The 19545-nt window shown below is 36.6% G+C and overlaps 4 protein-coding genes across 6 annotated transcripts; 2 read left to right on the top strand and 2 right to left on the bottom strand.

The window, feature by feature from the left end:
- LOC113495790 (U6 snRNA phosphodiesterase) lies at positions 1-1829 on the top strand. The gene is made up of 5 exons (XM_026874732.1): positions 1-173; positions 320-462; positions 546-726; positions 1142-1304; positions 1514-1829. Exons 1-5 carry the CDS (start codon positions 88-90, stop codon positions 1694-1696), a joined length of 756 nt encoding a protein of 251 aa, XP_026730533.1. The 5' UTR covers positions 1-87; the 3' UTR covers positions 1697-1829.
- On the top strand, positions 1697-3318 carry LOC113495797 (zinc finger CCCH domain-containing protein 3). The gene has a single exon (XM_026874742.1). It carries the CDS (start codon positions 1698-1700, stop codon positions 3045-3047), a length of 1350 nt encoding a protein of 449 aa, XP_026730543.1. The 5' UTR covers position 1697; the 3' UTR covers positions 3048-3318.
- LOC113495775 (tether containing UBX domain for GLUT4) lies at positions 3309-6863 on the bottom strand. Of its 3 annotated transcripts, none has more exons than XM_026874700.1 (8): positions 6653-6863; positions 6146-6338; positions 5546-5765; positions 5081-5456; positions 4788-4982; positions 4518-4680; positions 3950-4136; positions 3309-3684 (listed from the first exon to the last, which is right to left on the bottom strand). In XM_026874700.1, the coding sequence occupies exons 1-8, from the start codon at positions 6731-6733 to the stop codon at positions 3573-3575; spliced, it is 1527 nt and encodes a 508-aa protein (XP_026730501.1). In that variant the 5' UTR covers positions 6734-6863; the 3' UTR covers positions 3309-3572. The 3 variants fall into 3 exon arrangements, with proteins under 3 accessions (XP_026730501.1, XP_026730511.1, XP_026730519.1); XM_026874710.1 differs by lacking the exon at positions 6653-6863 and adding an exon at positions 6460-6603; XM_026874718.1 differs by lacking the exon at positions 6653-6863 and adding an exon at positions 6467-6603.
- Positions 6864-8069: 1206 nt separating this feature from the next.
- LOC113495765 (glutamate receptor ionotropic, NMDA 2B) lies at positions 8070-16372 on the bottom strand. The gene is made up of 16 exons (XM_026874688.1): positions 15577-16372; positions 13347-13751; positions 13097-13236; positions 12782-12997; positions 12331-12568; positions 11933-12246; positions 11620-11864; positions 11269-11470; positions 10620-10943; positions 10265-10542; positions 10080-10182; positions 9845-9993; positions 9491-9711; positions 9306-9400; positions 8816-9042; positions 8070-8368 (listed from the first exon to the last, which is right to left on the bottom strand). Exons 2-16 carry the CDS (start codon positions 13735-13737, stop codon positions 8332-8334), a joined length of 3180 nt encoding a protein of 1059 aa, XP_026730489.1. The 5' UTR covers positions 13738-13751; positions 15577-16372; the 3' UTR covers positions 8070-8331.
- Between the last annotated feature and the right edge of the window lie 3173 nt (positions 16373-19545).

The following is a 19545-nucleotide window of genomic DNA, read 5'->3' as shown; positions in this document are numbered from 1 at the left end:
TATTTATTTGTGCTAAGTTTATTTATTCTAATTCTTTAATAACTACTACTAAAGTAGTAAGTAATTCAGAATCAGAATATAAACCTAATGTCAGCTTTGTCCTACTTATGTGAATATGAATCAAATTCTGATGACAGTGATTCTGATTTAAATAGCCCTAAGCGCCTTAAAAGGTACCTATAATACATTTATAGAATTGAGAAATACAAACACTGTTTTTAATTATGCGTTTCAACAACAGGTCAAAGTTACATGGAAGAAAGGTCTTTTTGTATTTCTATCAAAGCGAGGAGAACTTAAACACTATTGTTTATTGCAGATCAAAACTCCCTGTACCTAACCTCAGTAAAGTTGCTGTTGTTCCTTCTGATTCACATGAAGACAATGCTGTGCTCCATGAAGGCAGAAAGCGATCATTTCCTCATGTGCGGGGCAACTGGGCAACATTTGTTTATGTGAATTGTAAGGGGGTATTCCTGATTATATCATATATTATACATCATAGATATAGCAATAACATAAATTTACCAATATTTTTTTTATAGATCATGTAGACACATTATTTGACTTAATTGCTAAGTTGCAAGAAGTTGTTGCTGCTAATATTGGACAGTGTCATCATTGTGAAGATTTCCATATTAGCTTGTCAAGGACATTTGTACTGAAGTATCATTTAATATCACCATTCAGTACATCACTACAAAAAACAGTCAGTGGCATAGACAGGTATGTTAATTTATACTTAAATTAATATTATTCTATTTTAAACGAAACGCAGTTTGAAAGTACTATCCATGTAATTATTCATACATTTGAATGAACTGTCGTGTTCTGCTATAGTTAATGCACCATATGATGATATGCATGACAACCAGCATTAATGGCAGTTTCATTTATTATTATATTATGGAAATTTATTTTTTTGGTCAATTGTAAGTAGTCTCATGTCCTATTTGTTGTTAAAAGAATTAAAGTCAATGTAATTTGCGTAGCAAGGAATTAGGAATATGAGAACTGTCGTGCATATCATCATACAGCCCTTCAACTATGGTGACTTTATTTTGTAAACTATAATGATAGGAAGTATAACACAATTTGACATTGCAGTAAGTCTTATTATGAAGTTTATATTTTGTTTTAGTTTTCATCTTGGTTTTGCCGCTGTGAAAATATATTGTAATGAAGAAAATTCAAGAACATTTATTTCTCTTGATGTTGATCCATTGACACAGAGGCACTTACTGAACTTAACTAAAAAGGTTGATGGTGTGTTGAATGAATTCCAACTCCCCACATTTTATGAGGTATGTTTTTAAATCAAATGATATAAGATTTTAGTGATATACTTGCCAAATTTACTTAACCAAAATATATTTAAAGAAATCTGCAAAAAAATATTTTTCTTTAGAAAAAGTTAGTTTGCTTTTTATCCCTAATAATAAATAGGTATTTTTAATGAGATAGAAATTTATATTCAGTACACATTGTAAATAATAAACCTTCTATGTTTCAGACTCCTTCATTTCATATGAGTGTCCTGTGGGTAAATGGTAATAAGAAATTAGAACTCGAAAGTATTTTAGAAGAGTTAAATGAATTGTTTTATGAAAATATTGAAAAATCGCCAAAAACATTTTTAGTTGATACAGTGAATTGTAAAAGTGGTAACAAGTATTTTCAATATTCTTTGAGTTAAAATGGAACATCAAACTAAATCAAGTGTTTATTCCCATGACAGTGGTAGCAACAAAGTTTATGTAAATCGAAATTTTAGTAAAGGCCATCAAAATAGCTCTACCTCCAATTCTATAATGCATGTAAATCCAAAATTCTCATATCTTATATCAAATGCCCAGGGTAACACACAAACTAAAAACAAAATCTATGTTAATCCTAATTTCATTAAACCTAGTAGTACTTCTGAGATTAATCCTAATGCATCAACAAGAACTAAATCAACTATTTATAATACACAAAATGCAATTTCTATGACTTACCAGTCCCATCAAAAGGCTTTAGAAAATAATACAAATGCGGTACTTCAGGTACCACTTTCACGGTCTCGCTATTGTTTAGTGAGACACACAGTAAAAAATAAAGATGTCGAACAGCCAATGCCTTCTAAAGTAAAAAGTACGTTCAAGATAAGCAAATACAAATCTGTACCATGGAATGATGTAAAAAGAAATCTAGAAGACGCCAAAACTGTTTCGATAAATGCCATAAATTTCTCCTCACACATAAATAAGAATGTTAATGAATCAGCAGTACAGAAGTACACTTGCTTCTTGGCATCCCCTAGAAGCGAAGTATTAACAACCCCTGGACCTGAAAGAATTGGAACTACAGTGTATAAGTATAATAATAAGAAGATTAATAAAACGATAATAATAAGTCAAGCAAGAGTTAAAAAAGGTAAAGGAAATTTAAAGAAAAATAATTTACCCTGTCCATTATTTCGAAAGTTTGGAATTTGTTTAAGAAGTTTACGTGATAAGTGCGAGTTTTTGCACGATAAAAAGCATGTCTCAATTTGTCGAAAATTCATCAAGGGACTATGCCATGATAAAAATTGCCTTCTGTCTCATGACTTGACCACTAAGAAAATGCCTACATGTTACTTTTATTTGCAAGGGACCTGCACTAAAACAGATTGTCCGTATTTGCACGTCAAACTAAACGAAAATACAAAAATATGTCCGGATTTTATCAAAGGATATTGTGAAAAAGGCAGTAAATGTCTACTGCGCCATATCAATAATCACACACAAAAGGTGAATAAAGGTAGTACGTCTTTGATAAGAAAATCTAATCGAAAAGAAGATAAAATCACATGGCATGACATAAATGTTCGTGAATCTGATGCCCAGGACGTGAATGTTGAAACCAGGAACATAAAAAATTATACCTCTGTCGTATGTGGTGAAAGTGCTCCTGAGTACAGATACTATCAAGAACATAAAGTTGATGAAAGTGCAAAAGAATATAAAATTATAAAACCAATGAGATGCAAGTTAGGTGATTTGCCCTCATTTATTGAATTATAACACCTTATTTTTAAAGCCTGTTCAGGTAATATAAATGCTTTCGAACAATGTTTTAGTTGTATTTAGTTTAAGGTGAGATGATATATTTTATGCTAACATAGTAACCTTAGTTTACAGGAATGTGTTGGTAAATTGGAATCAAAATTACTACTAATTTGAATCTGCTATTTAGTGGAGCTATTCATATTATATTATGGTTATTTTTGTATGACTTTTACATAGATGCACATTATAGAACTTGCAAACAATAAAACTATATGATTATGACTGCTTTCACTTTTTTTATTATAAATATTAAGAACGGTATTTACATAACATTTTCCCCATTCAGTTTTCACAAACCACTGCTGAAGGGATTCAAAAAACATTTAAAAGACAGGGTTCCACCCTTCTATCTACCCTAAGATGTATATGTAAGCAGTATGCACTCAGTATACCAGCTTTAAATGAAGCAGTATTTGCTAGTATCGTAACATGGTGATTTGTGTATAAACAAGAGCTGTCTTACAAGAATTATGACGTGTGCTAATTTTTAAACCATTTCGGTTGTTTACTACTCTTAGAAGTTGATGCTGTTGGTGCTCTAGACTTTAGTGAGTCTTGTGCAGACTCTTCTGGTTTTCTTCTAGTAGGAGCCCTGTTAAAAAATATTACATATATTAATAATTCATATAGCCAGCCAAAGCAGTACAATAGACAAAAACGTCAGATTATTATCATGTGTCAAAGATGAGAGAAATTCTTAAGAGGCTTATTAATCGATTAATCTTTTGTTCCAAATGATGATGTTGATGATTATTGGTATCTCAATCAATAATCATTATAACCTTACGAAGTCTTCTGCCGGACAAAGGCAAGTACATCCCATAATTTGGACAAAGTTAACAGCTACCAGTGGCTACCTGTATTTAGAAGCCAAGATACAGGCTGCATCGGAAGCAGTTATCTTGCTATATACATCATCTTTCAGATATGGTTCCTTTTTTGGGTCTTCCTCGGTCCACTTGAAATGTAAATGAACACATGGGACGAACTTAGCATCCAATAATGTCATTTTAGGCTCCAAAGTTTCCTTTAGTGGAGTTGTGACTGAAATAAGTAGAATAAACAATTAAGCTTATCACTATAGCAATAGGAAGGAGACAAGTCGCGTTGATACTACAGTCTGAAAGGCAGTACTCTAAGGTGCTCACGCTATTCAAAGACTGAGATATTCGACACCAACGCTGCGACGCTCACGTAGTACTAAGGCAAATAGTGTTGACTGTGCTAGAATAACTGCTTTACGACAGCGTAGCTCAGCCACAACACCTTTTTGGCATCTGGCCAATGGGAGCTATGTTTATATGTTTGTGCTAGAGATGCGGCGAATTATATATGTATCGTTCCCAATTTTTGTATTCTCGGTAAAATGAAACCAATTAGTATTCGGTTATTCCGTAAAATCATAAGTATTAATCATGTACTCACAAATATGAAAATTTTTATGCGAGTTTTTTAAGTGCTCTTTGATGAAATTATTGACGTCAGCTATGGTATTCAGAGGTGTGAAAATTCCTTGAAGGATCATATTGTCTGGAAACTGTATTCGAACAACAACGTTTTTGTAGGTATTCAGTTTCTCTTTAGAGGCCTGTAAACACAATGATAATATGGATTTCAGTTAAAATGATGCTTTGAAAAAAAACATTGATACAAACACTGCACTACATATAAATGCATAACCAAAAACTATTATACCTGTTTCTCAATTTCTTCTCGTTTTGATGAAGAAAGAAGGGGTGTAGATTCCAATTCTATTCGGTGTTGCTGTAAGTCATGGTATAATCGTCGCACTTCTTCTATCGATAGTTCATAGAAATCGTCTGGGAGATCATCGATTTCATCATCCATCGAATCTGGTTGCATATAAGCTACAGCTTTGTGAGTTCCCAACTGCAATACAAAATTTATTATTTCGTTTGTTTAACCCGACTTAAGATTATTATTGGTTGAATCAATGCAAAAGTTTATGGTATTTGTCAAAGACCTACAAATGTCACTTCTTCTTCAATTTTTAGTCTTCTTTCTAAATTCTGTCTCACTTGCGACGTAAATGATTGTTGGCTTTTATCTGTATCAGTGTCCATAGGTTCGTCTTGATTGACGGGTCCCTGCTGCGTTTCCATTTTTTCAGTCGAACTTTCGTCTATTTCATTTAATTTCCGTTGTTCAATTTGTTTTTGTTGAAGAGTTGTCTCTTTAAATTTTGATATAGGATCCTGATGTTTAAATTGATTTTGTGTATTAAATTCTGAAGGACCTGGATGGTCTTCAAATTTTTGTTCTGGTTCTTTCATTACTTTTTTTTTATCTTCTACTTTTACATCAGTAACTGGTCTTCGATAAACGGCAGATACATTCGCTTGCCTGAAAATAATCAAAATATAAAGTTGATCATAGGTAGCTTTTGCCACATGTGCAATATTGGCTGTATTAATAATATAGTAATGACATACCTTGACTCCTCTTGTTTGTTCAGCAAACGTAGAATGGCTCTGCCTTTGATCAATCCTAACTGCCTCAAAGTCTTCCCTTGCAGTGCAGACTGCCCCACTACTTCTTGGCGCATATATGAAATAGTTGGTTGTTGCAAAGAGTTGAATTCTCCCGGAGCCAATGATACAATTAAATCATATAATGATGTGTTTGGTGGAAAATCAGCTGTTCTTCTTTCACCTAAAAGGCATAATGAACAGAATAATATTATAATTAGATGAGTATGTACTATGTTCTTGTAGAAAGATCATAAATCAATCACATTTTACATCTGCAAAATGTGCTGAACATTTCTAAAATAAAACATACTTTTAATTTAAATTGTAAAATTCAAAATATTGAATATAGCATAGAAACAATCAGCTTTAATTTTATATGCATACAGAGAATTCTTTGCTTATAAGTTCATTTTTTAATCAACACCTGTCAGTTGCTCTTGTCAGTATTCATACCTACTTAATCAAGTAGCTCTTACCTAGCCTTGAAGCTGCAATGCTGGTGTCGCTGCAAATGATTTTATTATTAAATAAATTAAAAATATTATTAGTAAATAACTTTACCATCTTCTAATTGCAATCCAATGGTGACAATTGTTTCTTGTCTTTTTTTTTCAGCTTCTACCATTTCAAGTGTTGCTTTGTTGGGAAGATTGGAAAATCTAATTGTTGTTGTCAAATCTAAGATATGATTATGATGCTTTAATTCATAATCAGATGGCTGAAATCCTTGTTTATGACATACATCTTCTAATACCTAGAACATTTAATACAGCTAAATATTTTTAATTTTCTTTAGTGTTTTTGTAATATGCGAGATTGTATAAATGTCCTGAGGACAAAATTTTACATCTGAACTGGACATAATTCAAACTTACTTGGTACCTTAAAATTGTTTATCTAATATTTTACACATGACAAAAACATAAATGTTATGTATCCTAGTTGCAAGTTAAACTTTACACATCAAGGTGGCTGCATTATATGTTTACTAGAGGTGGCTGGTATAAAATATTAAATTTTAAAGAAAACAGTTAACGTTCTACAGAAAGCTAACAACTATTGACATACCTGTAGAATACTTGTATCAGGTGTACAATGTATTTTTTGCCTTCTGCCATTAGGTGCAAGAACAATTATATCTTTAGACATGATTTGTACAAAATTATAATGACACGTTAAGCTCGATAAGTATATAAATGCGAAATTTTGCAATCATGAACCTACCGATACCGGTCGAGGATATTCGATAGAAATATTTTACTGTCAGTGTCATAAAGTGTCAAGTCATAATTTTGACAGACTCGACCTTTGCTATTTTTGACTAACGTCACAGTCACAGTCTAGTTCGGTCTCTAAAATTACTCTATGCGACATACTATTTCGTTTCTTCTTACAGAACCAAGTTCATATTACTCAATTATTTAAAAACAAGGTAGAGAAAATGATGTAAAAAAAGAAGTTTAAATCCTATCTGCTCAATGTAAAAGTATAACTAGACAATTTTTTTATTCCAGTCGTCACGATCTAAAGACCGAGTATTAACGATACGCTAATAGCTATCCAAGAGCATTAATATTAGCCATCGGAACTAATATACATATTACCGATAAGGTGTAGAGAAAGATTTTTCTCAACACAAGGTTGCAAAACAAACCGATGTTGTTTTGCAACAGCTAGTTCAACGTATGAAGATGTATATCATTTCGCACTTAAACAAGTAGGTACATAATTATTATTTAAATGGTAAAATTTACCTCTTGTCTATAGTAAGACTTAACTACAGTTTTTTAAGCAAAAAATCGCCATGTGCGATATGGAGTGGCATCTTTCTTCTACTATGGTGGTATAGTATAACTAATAATATATTAATAAGAGATGGTTGTAGTCCCCAGTTCGACAAACCTCTGTATGAGAGATTCTGAATTATTTTATTGTCACTCTTGCAAATTTACAAAGGCTTAGTTAATATTTAAGTATCCAGAAATAGAGTATCGTAGCACGGTTGAAAAGTATTATAATATGGAAAGTCTTTGTTTCCTACTCTCATGACTAATTAAACAAGCAATGTAAACCTACTTCTTTATACCTACCTGTCTTCGATAATTCAATTTGGTCTTCCGTACTTTTTCTGCAAAAAGGCTCCAGACAAGTAATGAATCATTTCTACTCTATAAAACTTTGACGAATTTCTGTTCCGTTGAAAAAACGTACGTTATGCAGGTACGTAGGTACATACGTTTTTTGGGTCATACGACATCATAATGAAGATTCATGTATATATGTATATTAGGACTTTCAGGCAATTCAGTAATTACCAGGTTATTACTTATAGCTAAAACACAATTGTAGTATTGTAATATAGAGAATATCCCTTTATCTGATCGTGACAACTTTTTCAGACCTGTAAAACAAAAACATTAGACGCATAGTTTAAACAATTGTATAAGTTCAAAATTATTCTTCCAAAAAGGTAAAACACTTCATATTGTCCAAAAAATATATTTTATTGTAGTAGACAACACGGGGGCACGCGCTCGGGGTCCAGCCTCCTCCGTGCGCGCGTCCCACAACAACGCTTTGCTATCTACATCCAGCTCTCTGTTTTAATAATTGTAATAGTTTATTTAATAATTACAACGTTTTTTTATCTGTCCGTATTTTAACATTAGGTATAACTAATTTCGTTTTGTATAACTTGGTGTAAGAACAGCCTTCAGGAATTGAAAAAAGGTGGCGCTATACGCGCCTCACAGCACTGTTTCCATTTCTACTCGCGTCCGTTCTCTGCAAAGAGAAACAGTTATTTTAGCATTAGGTAATAAGTTTATATTACTACGACTTTCTTTATTTATAGTTTCAGATTGGCTCTTGCCCTCATGATAGACAAATTTTAGGGTACCGAAGTGTGGTATCTTCTGCCACACGAGCTTCACGCAGTTCTTTATAGTTGTTCATCAACCACATTATTGGTACACCTGGGCCCCAATTCTGCTATTTACAACGGCCTATGAATGGATGGAAATTGAATTAAATTGGCAGTATTCGTATGATTCCGAGCATTTTTCCAACACAATAATTGGGAATTCAGTACCTTACGGGGCTGAACGGAACTTTCGGAGATTCATTAGTTCGTGTCATATTTCTTTATCACATAGTTTAAAAACTGTAGTAGTTACGGATGACAAATTGAAAAAATATGAATAGACAATAGATTCATTGTCATTAGATCACCTTGCGCGTAAATCCCCGCAAGAGAGCGGTCGGTCGAGGTCGGGCAGCAGGTCTGCCGGCGGGCGCAGCGTGCGCACGTGCGTGGCGTCGTGGCGGCCACCGGCCAGCAGCGCGCCCGCTGAGGCCAGGCGGCGCGGCGGCGCGGCCAGCCCGTGTGCCGCCAGCGCCGCCGCCAGCTGCCGCGCGCGAGCAACGGCCATATCGCGCTCATGCCGAGCGCGCCACACCTGAACCATACATCCGAACATCATTCAATGGTGAACTCAACATTTCAGGCAATCCCTACTTTCATTAATCAGAGGGATGATTGTAATAAAATCAAATTCTATATCTGATCTACTGCAGAATGTCACAAAAAATAGCAGTCGTTATTCATTCCTGCAACACGTAACCAGAATGTTCTGGTTCGGAATTCCAGGGGCGTCATCACTGTCTACAGCCGGTGGGACATTTTATGTAAGTAGGTAATGGTGCTGTATTTTCAACCCACCTGACCAGCGCAAACTGCAGAGCGGCAATGACTCCGCTCCCCGAATCCACGTGCCGCCGCCTCAACAACGGCACCGTGAAATGTTAAAGATTGTCCTGTTGAAATTTATTTCAATAAATATCTAAGCACACTAATAATTCTTATAATACTTGTTACGGCCTTGTTTATTATAAATTGGTTCATACCCATAGATAGTGATACCAGCGCGCAGCAGGATCCCGCAGACGATGCTGCTAGGTGTGAGCGGAGGTATCGGAAGTAGACATGCTCGAGCAACAGCAATAGCGCTGCGAGAAGTATGCCAGCCATAAGCAGCAGAAATGCTGACAAGAATTGTTCCAAAGCCAAGGGATCCGATGACTTGTGTTCTTGCTTGTTAGGCTTACATGTCCCCGTCATCCAATATCTAAAATATATACATGTAGAGTTTTAACTAAGGTTCATAATCGATTTACATTAGAAACAAAAAAAGAACAAGTAATTAAGTAACTTATCAGACGTTGCCTTCTTCGTAAATTAACCAATGAAAAATAAATTACCTGCGTAACCTTTCAAGGTCCCCATTAGCTCTCAAGTCAAGTAATCTCTTATTGAACATACTGACATACTTAGAATTACGTGTAAATGCTAGGCCATAACCAGACATGGCGTACCACGAACCTACAGTTAAAAGTCTGCAGTCTTCGTCCTAAAATGGATAAAAAGTGTATCAGTAACCTTACTTAAATGGATATTTGATTTCAAATATGTGTAATATTAGGTATGTAAACTTACTTGTGATACTAGATAGTCTAAGACAGTGCCATCATAGATGAAAGCATCGAGTTCGCCAGTCAGAACGCTGGTGACTCCTGCACTAACTGTACTCCGATTGTATCTGAAAACATTACAATATGTAGTACCTACCTATCTACCAGTATTTTGTGGGAACTGTTTTATTAGCTTGTTTTTAAACTTACTGAGCCATGTAGGCGTGTGGCTCCATGAAATATTTTGCGAGAGTTGCGTCTGTATGAGACCAAGGTACTGTTCCAAATTTCAATGGTGGTCTTTGAGTAAGTGGCCTCGCTATCCTTGGATCGTCTAAGCCACTTAATTCATGATACTCTTCTCTGGTGATCATGAAGGCAGCGAGGTTAGCAGTGTATATCGCAAGAAATACCACTGCAAACATCGCCCACATGTTTGTCATAAACCGGGCGGTGAATCCTCGAGGTGAATCTACGTGCACTGACGCCTGTTAAATTAAAATAGGATTAATAAATAATCACGCTTAAAGGTGAATAAAAAAAACACTTTTGACCAAACATTTACCTGAAAAAGTACTGCCCAGACAATCCAATAAGTTCGACATAGTGAGAATCGATTTTGCGGCACTCGTTTGGAATTGTTGCCAGTAGAACAATCGAACCCACTAGGGGAGAGCCACTCGAAGAAAAATATCGAAAATGTGGCTGCTTGTATAGCAACAGCTCCCACCAGCATCCACGAGGCCGTGTCGAATGGTTCTAAGAAAGCTGTGGGAGAAATTATACCCGTCCGTTTTGCGACTACGATGGCAACGCCGGTTTCCATAAAGGGCACGCTAAAATCCACCACAGCTTCTCTATCCGAATTTATAATCAGAGATGTTAGTACCTGAAAAGTGAAATTTGGTGTTTGACTAAAATAACTAATAACACTACGTCTAGTTTTTAATTTTTTCAAATTTAATCAAATCAAACAGTGTTAGGTATCAACGCACGAAAGTGGGATATAATAACGTCACTTGTGATAAGTGACGCCACACGTGATTTCAACTTACTGTATCTTATATTTTTTTGTAAAGTGAACTAGCGAAGAGATTTATAATAAATAATTAAGATGTCGTTTATTTTGGGACCTGCAGAAGTGGTAAAACGATCTAAACTATATACTTAACTGTTTTCATTTTTAAATTCATTGTGGGCTATAAGATACTTACCATGTCAGTTTTTTTGTTGACCAGATCTGCAATAAGACCATTCCATTTTCCATGATGTAGAGTTCCCCATCTTCCATCTTCAACTCGAACAAGCTCGTACGTGAACCCCAGCTGTTCCGCCAGTTGTTGCAGCAAATCTATACAGAAACCACTGCAGCACTGGTACAAAGAACTATTGCCGTGAGCAGCTCCAGCCTCCAATCTAAAAAATAATATGTAATACTCATAAGCAAGCAAATTTACAATTACAATATCACTAAATAAGCCATCGAAGTATTTAGATCATGGGTTTTCAAATCATGGAGATTCGGATCATGTTTTCCATTGTTTATACATATTGCAGCAACTCACCCTGCTACTTCCACTTCAGGAGCCACGCGACAAATAACGCCCCGGTCTAGTGAGCATCTGCCGCTCACTGGGTCCGGTGGAGCCAAGTTAATGTATGGCGGTTCTTCTAGAAATGTTATTCGCATGTGAAACTTTTCTGGTACTCCCTGCGGTGGAGTATGCAAGCCACCCGGCCATACTATATCTTTGATGATCAACCTCTCCCTTGGGTAGGAATTCCAGGTACCGATTTCTTCCCATACCAGCTGCAAAAAATATTTCAAATGTGTTATTGAGTTTTTTAGAACTTACCCAAAAAATAAAAAAGCAATACCTGTTCACCCAGGGCAGGTCGAAGATTCATTATTTTAAGTTCCGCGGCTTTCAGTTCTCCGTCAGGTGTAAACTCTATACTAGGACGTCCAGCTTCACCTTCAACGCTAACATTGCGCAGATGTCGGTAAAACCTTTCACCGGTTGACCATCGCGCCTCTCCTGCGCCCGCTCCGCTGCAGGACAGCCGAGTTCCCAACGGGTATCGTATATTCTCTGGCTCTGATACATAAGATTCAACTCCGTACGCGAAGACTTTGACAGCAGTCGCTATCTCAGCGATTAACGACGAACTGGATGTGTCGAAATGCACACCTGAGGACCAAAAAAAAAAACATTAATAAGCAATAGATACCATTAACATTTTATTTGTTAATTTTCTATTTGTTGTTGGCATACCAAGCATCCCGACCGGAAATTTATTAGGTTGTTGCATGGAACCAAGAACACTTTGTGTGACAATCCATACAAAATTTTCGCCAGTCAGATGCAAGTCACCAGCAGCAGACAGGATTTCCGCGGCTTCCTCGCGCGTTGCGTACAGGAGCATTACACGAGCCTCACTAGTCACAAGCTCGTTCAGATCCGAAGACCGTTTTACTACTATCGCGTTCAATATAGTGAACTTAAATCGATCCTGAAAAAAAGTACACATTTTCTATTATTTGCTGACTAAGTACTTGGATGAATTTTGATAAAATTTTGTATAAAGTTAGCTACCACGCGAGATTATCGCAAACTTCATGGAGGCATAAGATTGTTTTAATAAGTATCTAAGATTCTGTCACCAAATTAATAAAACTCGAAGACCTGTGGTCTATAAAGTAGTAGGTATCTAAAAGAAACATACTTGGAGGGCAATAACTCTTTCGCGTACAGCCTGTATAAAATCGTCATGGCCTGCGATCGCCGATGTAACCACACTAAACTGATGCCACTTATATCGTTCTAATATCGACAGCATTGCTGCCGTTTGATGTTCTATTGAAGGAGCAAGCTGTAGACGCAGAGATGCATGTGATGCTCGCTTTTCAAGGCCGCTATTGTCAGCGTTCCACGCGATTACCTAAAAAATTATGTACGGTATAAATGTAAATAAATAATAAAGTCATACTTCATTCAAGCTTGATTAAATTTTAAAGCACGCATAGATAAAATATGTTACCGGTATGCCAAGATAGCCGGCGAGTTGTAGAAAATACTGTGCAGAGGCAGTAGAACGCCCGTATTGTTCATGATTCATAAGATAGAGGATAGCAGACACATTGACGGCTAGAAATTCTTTACAGAGCGAATCCAGGATTGCTGAAAGCGTACAGAAATTAGTAAACTAGTTAAGACAGTCTTTGTAATGACGTTTTTGTTAGAAAGATGAGAAGTTTGTAAGATGACAACTACGCTACAAAATCACTTACACATAGGACTCGGTGTCAAGCCTTGCGTTGAAAGCGTAATATTTAGGCGCACGTGTGAGAAGAGTTTTAGTTTTCGCGGTAATTTCGATAGCGCGGCCTTTTCGGCTTTCGTATAATCACGCGTGCCGAAGGCTTTGTGTGGCACAACAAGCGCTGCTGTAATCGTGGAAGGAGCGCGCGGCGGGGGCGGTGCGGGTGATGTGCGCGGACGTCGCTGCCCGTCTCCACCAACGCGAACACCGCTGCCGCGGCCGGCGTCGCGAGCGCCACCGCCCGCTCCGCCGCCGCCCACCTTGATACCGCTGCCTCGCTCCGCTGCCGCCGCCAGTGCCGCCGCCGCCGCCAGCGCTCCCAGCGCCGCCAGGGCCATAAGAGCTGCGCGCGTCTGCATCTCCACTTTTGATGCTAAAAAAATACCAATTTTAAATCTCCCACGAATATTTCTTATAGGTATCTAACAGGTGTTAATAGATGTTCAAAAAGACTCCACTAGGACAGATCACGAACTGCGACATATCAATAGATAAAGTAGAGCACGTGGGACCAAAAGGTTTAAATACATAAGTTCAAGAACAATAAAAATTAAGTGCCTTTTGAAAGGTGCGAAAGCAATGCAGGCAGAGCTAATATTTCAAGAATCGTAGACAGAGAAATAAATTCAGACTTATTAACTGGGTAGACTAGCCTAACCAATAATCTATGCGCAGGGTATCTTTTTAAATGTTATTAGTAGGTAGCTTTATGTTACGAAGCCCGTTGATAAAATGTCATTAGGTAGTTACTACTGAATATTTATTCTGGTAAAATTTAACTCCAGAGCTAAACTTCAGAAAGATTTAAACTCAAAGGGCGCCAATAGCTAACCTCGCTCTCCCATAAACAGAAGTTAGAGCTGACGCGGTACCAAAAGCTAACCTAAGTACCTATATGTGTTGTAATTCATTGAAACATAATACCTACCTTCTGAAAATATTCTGAAAAACTTTGGCTAGTCGGTTTGAATAATGATAATAAAGATGTCCGAAAAGATAGCCATGACAATTAGTTAAGGTATACTAAACATTCGCTTAGTCTGCTGCAATGTAATTAACTCGCGACATTTAGTAATATACATCTATCTTGTGTTTTGTTCATATGTAAGTAGATATAAAAAATAAGTATCTCATTCCTAATATTTTTAATAGATTGTATAATAAATTGTTAGATAGCTACTACGATTTCCATTGGCATAATGAACGGGAACCTGCTAAATCTCAATTAAAAAGCTATTTGGTAGCTTTTTAATTGACATTTAGCAGTAAATAATTCAGAAAGCTCCCTGTCCTAATAACTTTTATTACTATTAAGACATGTATACAAAATAATAGGTAAACATTGGGGAGTTCAATGTTTCCATTATTGTGTAGTCATGCGGCCATATTTAAAATTGAATGCCTTCAAGGAAGCGTAATCGTGGCTTCCCAAGTTTCCAATAAAAACATACATAAAAAGGTGCTGCTACCTTACTTAAAATTAGTAGTAATGTCCAAAACGACAACGATATTCATATATTATATAGGCTCCTATGTAGGTATTATGTAGGACACTTTGACCACTTATCAATACCAATATTTTGCCATCTTTATTTTTTATAGAAAACATCAAGCAATTATGAAGGTACCAACAACATAAGATTTTCAACTCATCAAAATAATATTATGCCCTTAAATACCTACTTGCGATAAACACACAAACAATTATCAATTTGCTCAATTAAATTAACTAAGTAGTTACCTAAGGTACCTAAGTAAAAAGTTAAAAACGTATCTAAGGTGATATAACGAATAAACTAACTAGGTACATTAACTACTGTCTCAGTATTCTAATTCTAATTTTATTCGAAATATATTTTGTCCACAAATCTCTGCTTATCCGTTGATTAACTAATATTCTGTAATTATATAAATGTTTTACGAAGCAAACATAATATCTAGAAATGAGGGCTGTGTTCATTCGGCTTTATATTCAAACTCCTATATTAGATAAGCTGCCGGGGCAGCAATTGATTTGGAGCGCAGAGAATAATCCATAAATTGAATTTTTGGTAGATAAGTATAAGACACTAGAAACACCATATCCATTAAATTTGTGATTACGATAAAATATATCGGAAGGTATATAACCTATTTCATAATTTACTATTTAATTAGGCTAAAATATTTGAGCGACTTTATGTTACAAACTAGAGTACCTATAAGCGCGTTAATCGGCGGTGGTGACAGTGGCAGCGGCGGCCGCGCGTCGGTGTGCGTCTAACTATCCACATAAACTTAGGAGGCGGCGCGGGCCAACATGGGGTCGTTCTAGGACGGACAGTGGCGCGGCACCGCGCCGCCTGCACCACGAGCTGTGTGCCACGCGTGTTTACGTAAGCGCCACGCCCCGAGCCACGCTCCGGCTGTTTGGGGCGCGGCGCGAAGCGCGAAGCACCTCCAGACGCCGAGGGCCGACTGCCGTGGCCTCACCCCCGCGCGCCATCCGGACTCGCGCCTGCGCTATCCACTTACAATATACACGAGCCTCCGTGTCCTGTTACATAATAGGACTAAACATTCACTGATCCCTGCTATCGGGAGCGTATTGACACGATCTCTAATGAAGACATTAGGTAGGTGCCTATAGCGCGCGGTGCTTCGATAAGTAGGTGTACACACAGATACCAATTAAGAAACCAAAAAACTTCTGCACAATAAGTATATATTTCTATAAAGCAATCTGTTTTTGCCTTTTTTTTAATAATGAAATATTAACTCATTTATTTATTCAAGTCATTACTTAGACGGTATTGTTCATGAAAATAAGGAGATAAATGAAATTTTCTATTGATGTCTTCATAAGACAAAATACGTAATAAAAAGTGAAAAATTCTGTGTGAATTCTGGAAATTTGTACTTATAGTCTCGCCAATAAGTCCGGAGAAGCGTAAAATAATGTTTGATGTAGAAACGTAACTTGGTTGATGGCCCCTGGTAGACGCCCCATCTCATTTTAAATTAAAGTTCTCTACAAGGCCCCTGCATGTTGGACCTGTGTAACCATTTATGCCAAGGATCTGGTCTCTTCCCATAAAATTAACCGAATAAATAGAGATAATATTTGTATAGTAAAGGAATTTTCAAATTAAAAAGTTTTGTTCAATAGTATCTACGTTTCCATAGTACAGCAAATAAGTTTGCTAATATCTAAAAACAAATGATTTAATCCTTGTGTCGCGGAGGGCTTAATAAACACACAAACCATATGCACAAAATACCTAGACTCAGAACAGCATTCGTGGTTCACACAAATGGTTGTCCTACGCGGGGCTCGAACCCGCGACGTCGCGCACAGCGGGTTTGGCGTGGTGACCTCAACCACTCGGCTTAGTGCATTCATTAACGAAAACATTCAGTACCTACTTAATATATTTGTCATCAATTGGATGGACTAGATGTAGCCAGTGGCGTAGCTATATCGTAAAGCTGGCTGCTGCAGTGCACTTGAAGTTCAGGGAGTACTCGAAGCTTTGAAATTAGAGAAAATATTTGATGATTTTACCTGCTTCAAATATTCCTATTTTTGACTTCGTGGGCATCAAAATCACAAAATTCTTCATTTTTAAAACGATATTTTTGGCACCTTCAGTACCGTTTATCTGCCAAAGCCACCATGACCCTAACTCCATAATGAACCTTTGTTCTTACCTATGTTGGGAGCATCCGCTGATAAACTTTCAGCTTCTATAAAATAACGTACTCGTAGGTCTGGGGTCCACGAGCTCTTAGACCAGTAGGTACAACAATTGACAACAATCTGGCCCAAGTGCTATTCTGCTAAATTAAAGAACTTTTTGGTAATTGTGATCATCAAGGTGCCATTGCAGCTATAACATCCTTTATATTTGGCAATACTCCATAAGTTCTTAAAAACCAAAGAAGTCCATAAAAACCTAACAATCTAATGAGGATAATTATCTGGTTTTTCTTTTGTACCATTTTTAAAACTAGAAACAGCAGTAGGTAAATAGACATTGAGGAAAATGGGAAAATGCTCGATGCTACAGTCTGTCTATTTGTTCCGGTTAATCTCTTAAATGGCTAGACGGATTTTGCAGGACTGTTATTGGCAGGTAGGTAACTTGATATGGAGCAGTGATTCTCAAAATGGTCCAGGTGGACCCCCAGGGGTCTACGTAGGCGTAAATAAAAACTGGGGGTGCATAAGATGTTAATGGGGGTCCACGAAAATTTATCTGCTGTTGACAGTAAAGAGCAAAACTGTGCGACAAAGTGTACCAAATGTATATTAGTATTTGCTAGTGCCGGAGACGAGTAAAACCTTTTTTGTTGTAGTTTTTAAGTATTTTGTTTACGTGCACAAGTCGGTAGATCACAACTGCTTGTATAGATAGGTAGCTTAGTAACTTACAGATATATTGGTTGTCCTCTTTCACTTGAAGACAAACAGAGCACGTTTTATTCAATTGCTTTTTCGCGAGAGGAGCACTGCTTCTCTAAAAAGGCTGAATAAGTAATATTGCAGAGCAATTAAATTTGTATTTTTTCTTGCAAATAACTACTAATTCTATAAAATAGTAATTGCATAATCATTTTAAATTGATTTTGTTTTATCAAAACTATTCCTTTTTGGAAAAACCGAGCGGTTCGCGGGCGACGGGAAAAGGGCGAAGCTTGGGGTTCGATACCAGTTTGTCACGTTTTAAAAATGAAGCCGCAGACAAAATATTCGTATTTACACGGAGCGCGTGAACTCATTGATTTGATGAAGTGTTAGTTATTGTTTTTATGGACAATTTTGGGATTTCACACCGTCGTACACCACACACTTATTAGACAATTTTTATTTCTAAAATTAGTGGTACATTAGGTACTTTAAAATTGATACCGTTTTGTGAAAACGTCTGTATTATTAGTTGTTTTTTTACCTTTTATAAGCCTTTATTCTATTTCCGTAATAGTAAAATAATATTCTATGCTAACGATAGATAAACAACCATGGATCATAAATCTATAAAAATTTAAAAAAGGGTACCAAACATTTTGGCTGCAATCAGAAATATCCCAAAAATATCCTGGACTGTGGGAAATAGCAAGGAAATTTTTAATAGCTTTTTCCTCGACGTACCTTGTCGAAAGGAGTTTTAGTGCCGTTACAGACCTCTTAAGAAAAAAATCATCTAATTAAGCATCACAGAGCGGTTTTTGCGGTAATTGCTCACAAAACTAAAGCCGAACATTGATTGTTGATTGAGTGTCAGCTAACACTCCATCAAATTCCTTCTCTTCTCCTTGCTCACTCTCCAAGTGCTTCCCATTAAATTAAATTATGATCTGAACCTATATTACCTTATTTAATTTTTCTTGTAATTCTATTCTTTTAATAAAAAAAAGGATTGTATAGTGTACCATTTCTCGTTTTGATTTGACCATCGGAATGTAGGGACAGAACTGAGAAGCGACATAATTTTTATTTTTTGGTAACTTCAAGTATGTGGTAAAAATGTAGAAGCAGGGGGTCCACCGAAACCAGCAAAATTTGAAAGTGGCCCACGAGGAAAAAAAGTTTGGGAACTACTGATATAGAGTGTACCGTAAGGTCATAGCTTTTAAGCTTATTGAGCCACGGGGTAGGTAGGAAGCAACACAGATTTATCGCTGCAAACGAGCGACGAGCGACTGCATGAAGCAGTACCTAACTATTCGAGTCGCGGGAAATTTAAAATGAAGTCACGTGACCAGATTTGTCGCTGCACCGTACTACAAGGTAATAATAACTTAAAGGCGCCCCGGATTCGCACGGGAGCAATGCTAATTTACACTACAGAATTTATTTAACATTCTTTATTTTGATAAGGATTCATACCATCGCTGCATCGTTGTAAGCGATGTTGAGGAAAAAATTGCTAGCGAAAAAATGGTTGTGTCAACATTAAAAGATATGCTAGACTATTTTGTAGATATTTTTAAGGTGTCTAATATTGTAAAACATAATGTTGATGAATCCCTCAGTGTTAAGCCAGAGCCACTTAAACTCTATTAAAAAAAACCGCATCAAAATCCATTGAGTCGTTCTAAGATTTAAGCATTCGTAGGGATATAGGGACAGAAAAAAGACTTGTTTTATACTAATGCAGTGATTAAACGTGGACTAAGTCGCGGGT

This window comes from Trichoplusia ni, chromosome 1 (genome assembly GCF_003590095.1).
Source record: "Trichoplusia ni isolate ovarian cell line Hi5 chromosome 1, tn1, whole genome shotgun sequence".
Taxonomy (NCBI): domain Eukaryota; kingdom Metazoa; phylum Arthropoda; class Insecta; order Lepidoptera; family Noctuidae; genus Trichoplusia; species Trichoplusia ni.
This window is presented reverse-complemented; position numbering and strand designations above follow the sequence as displayed.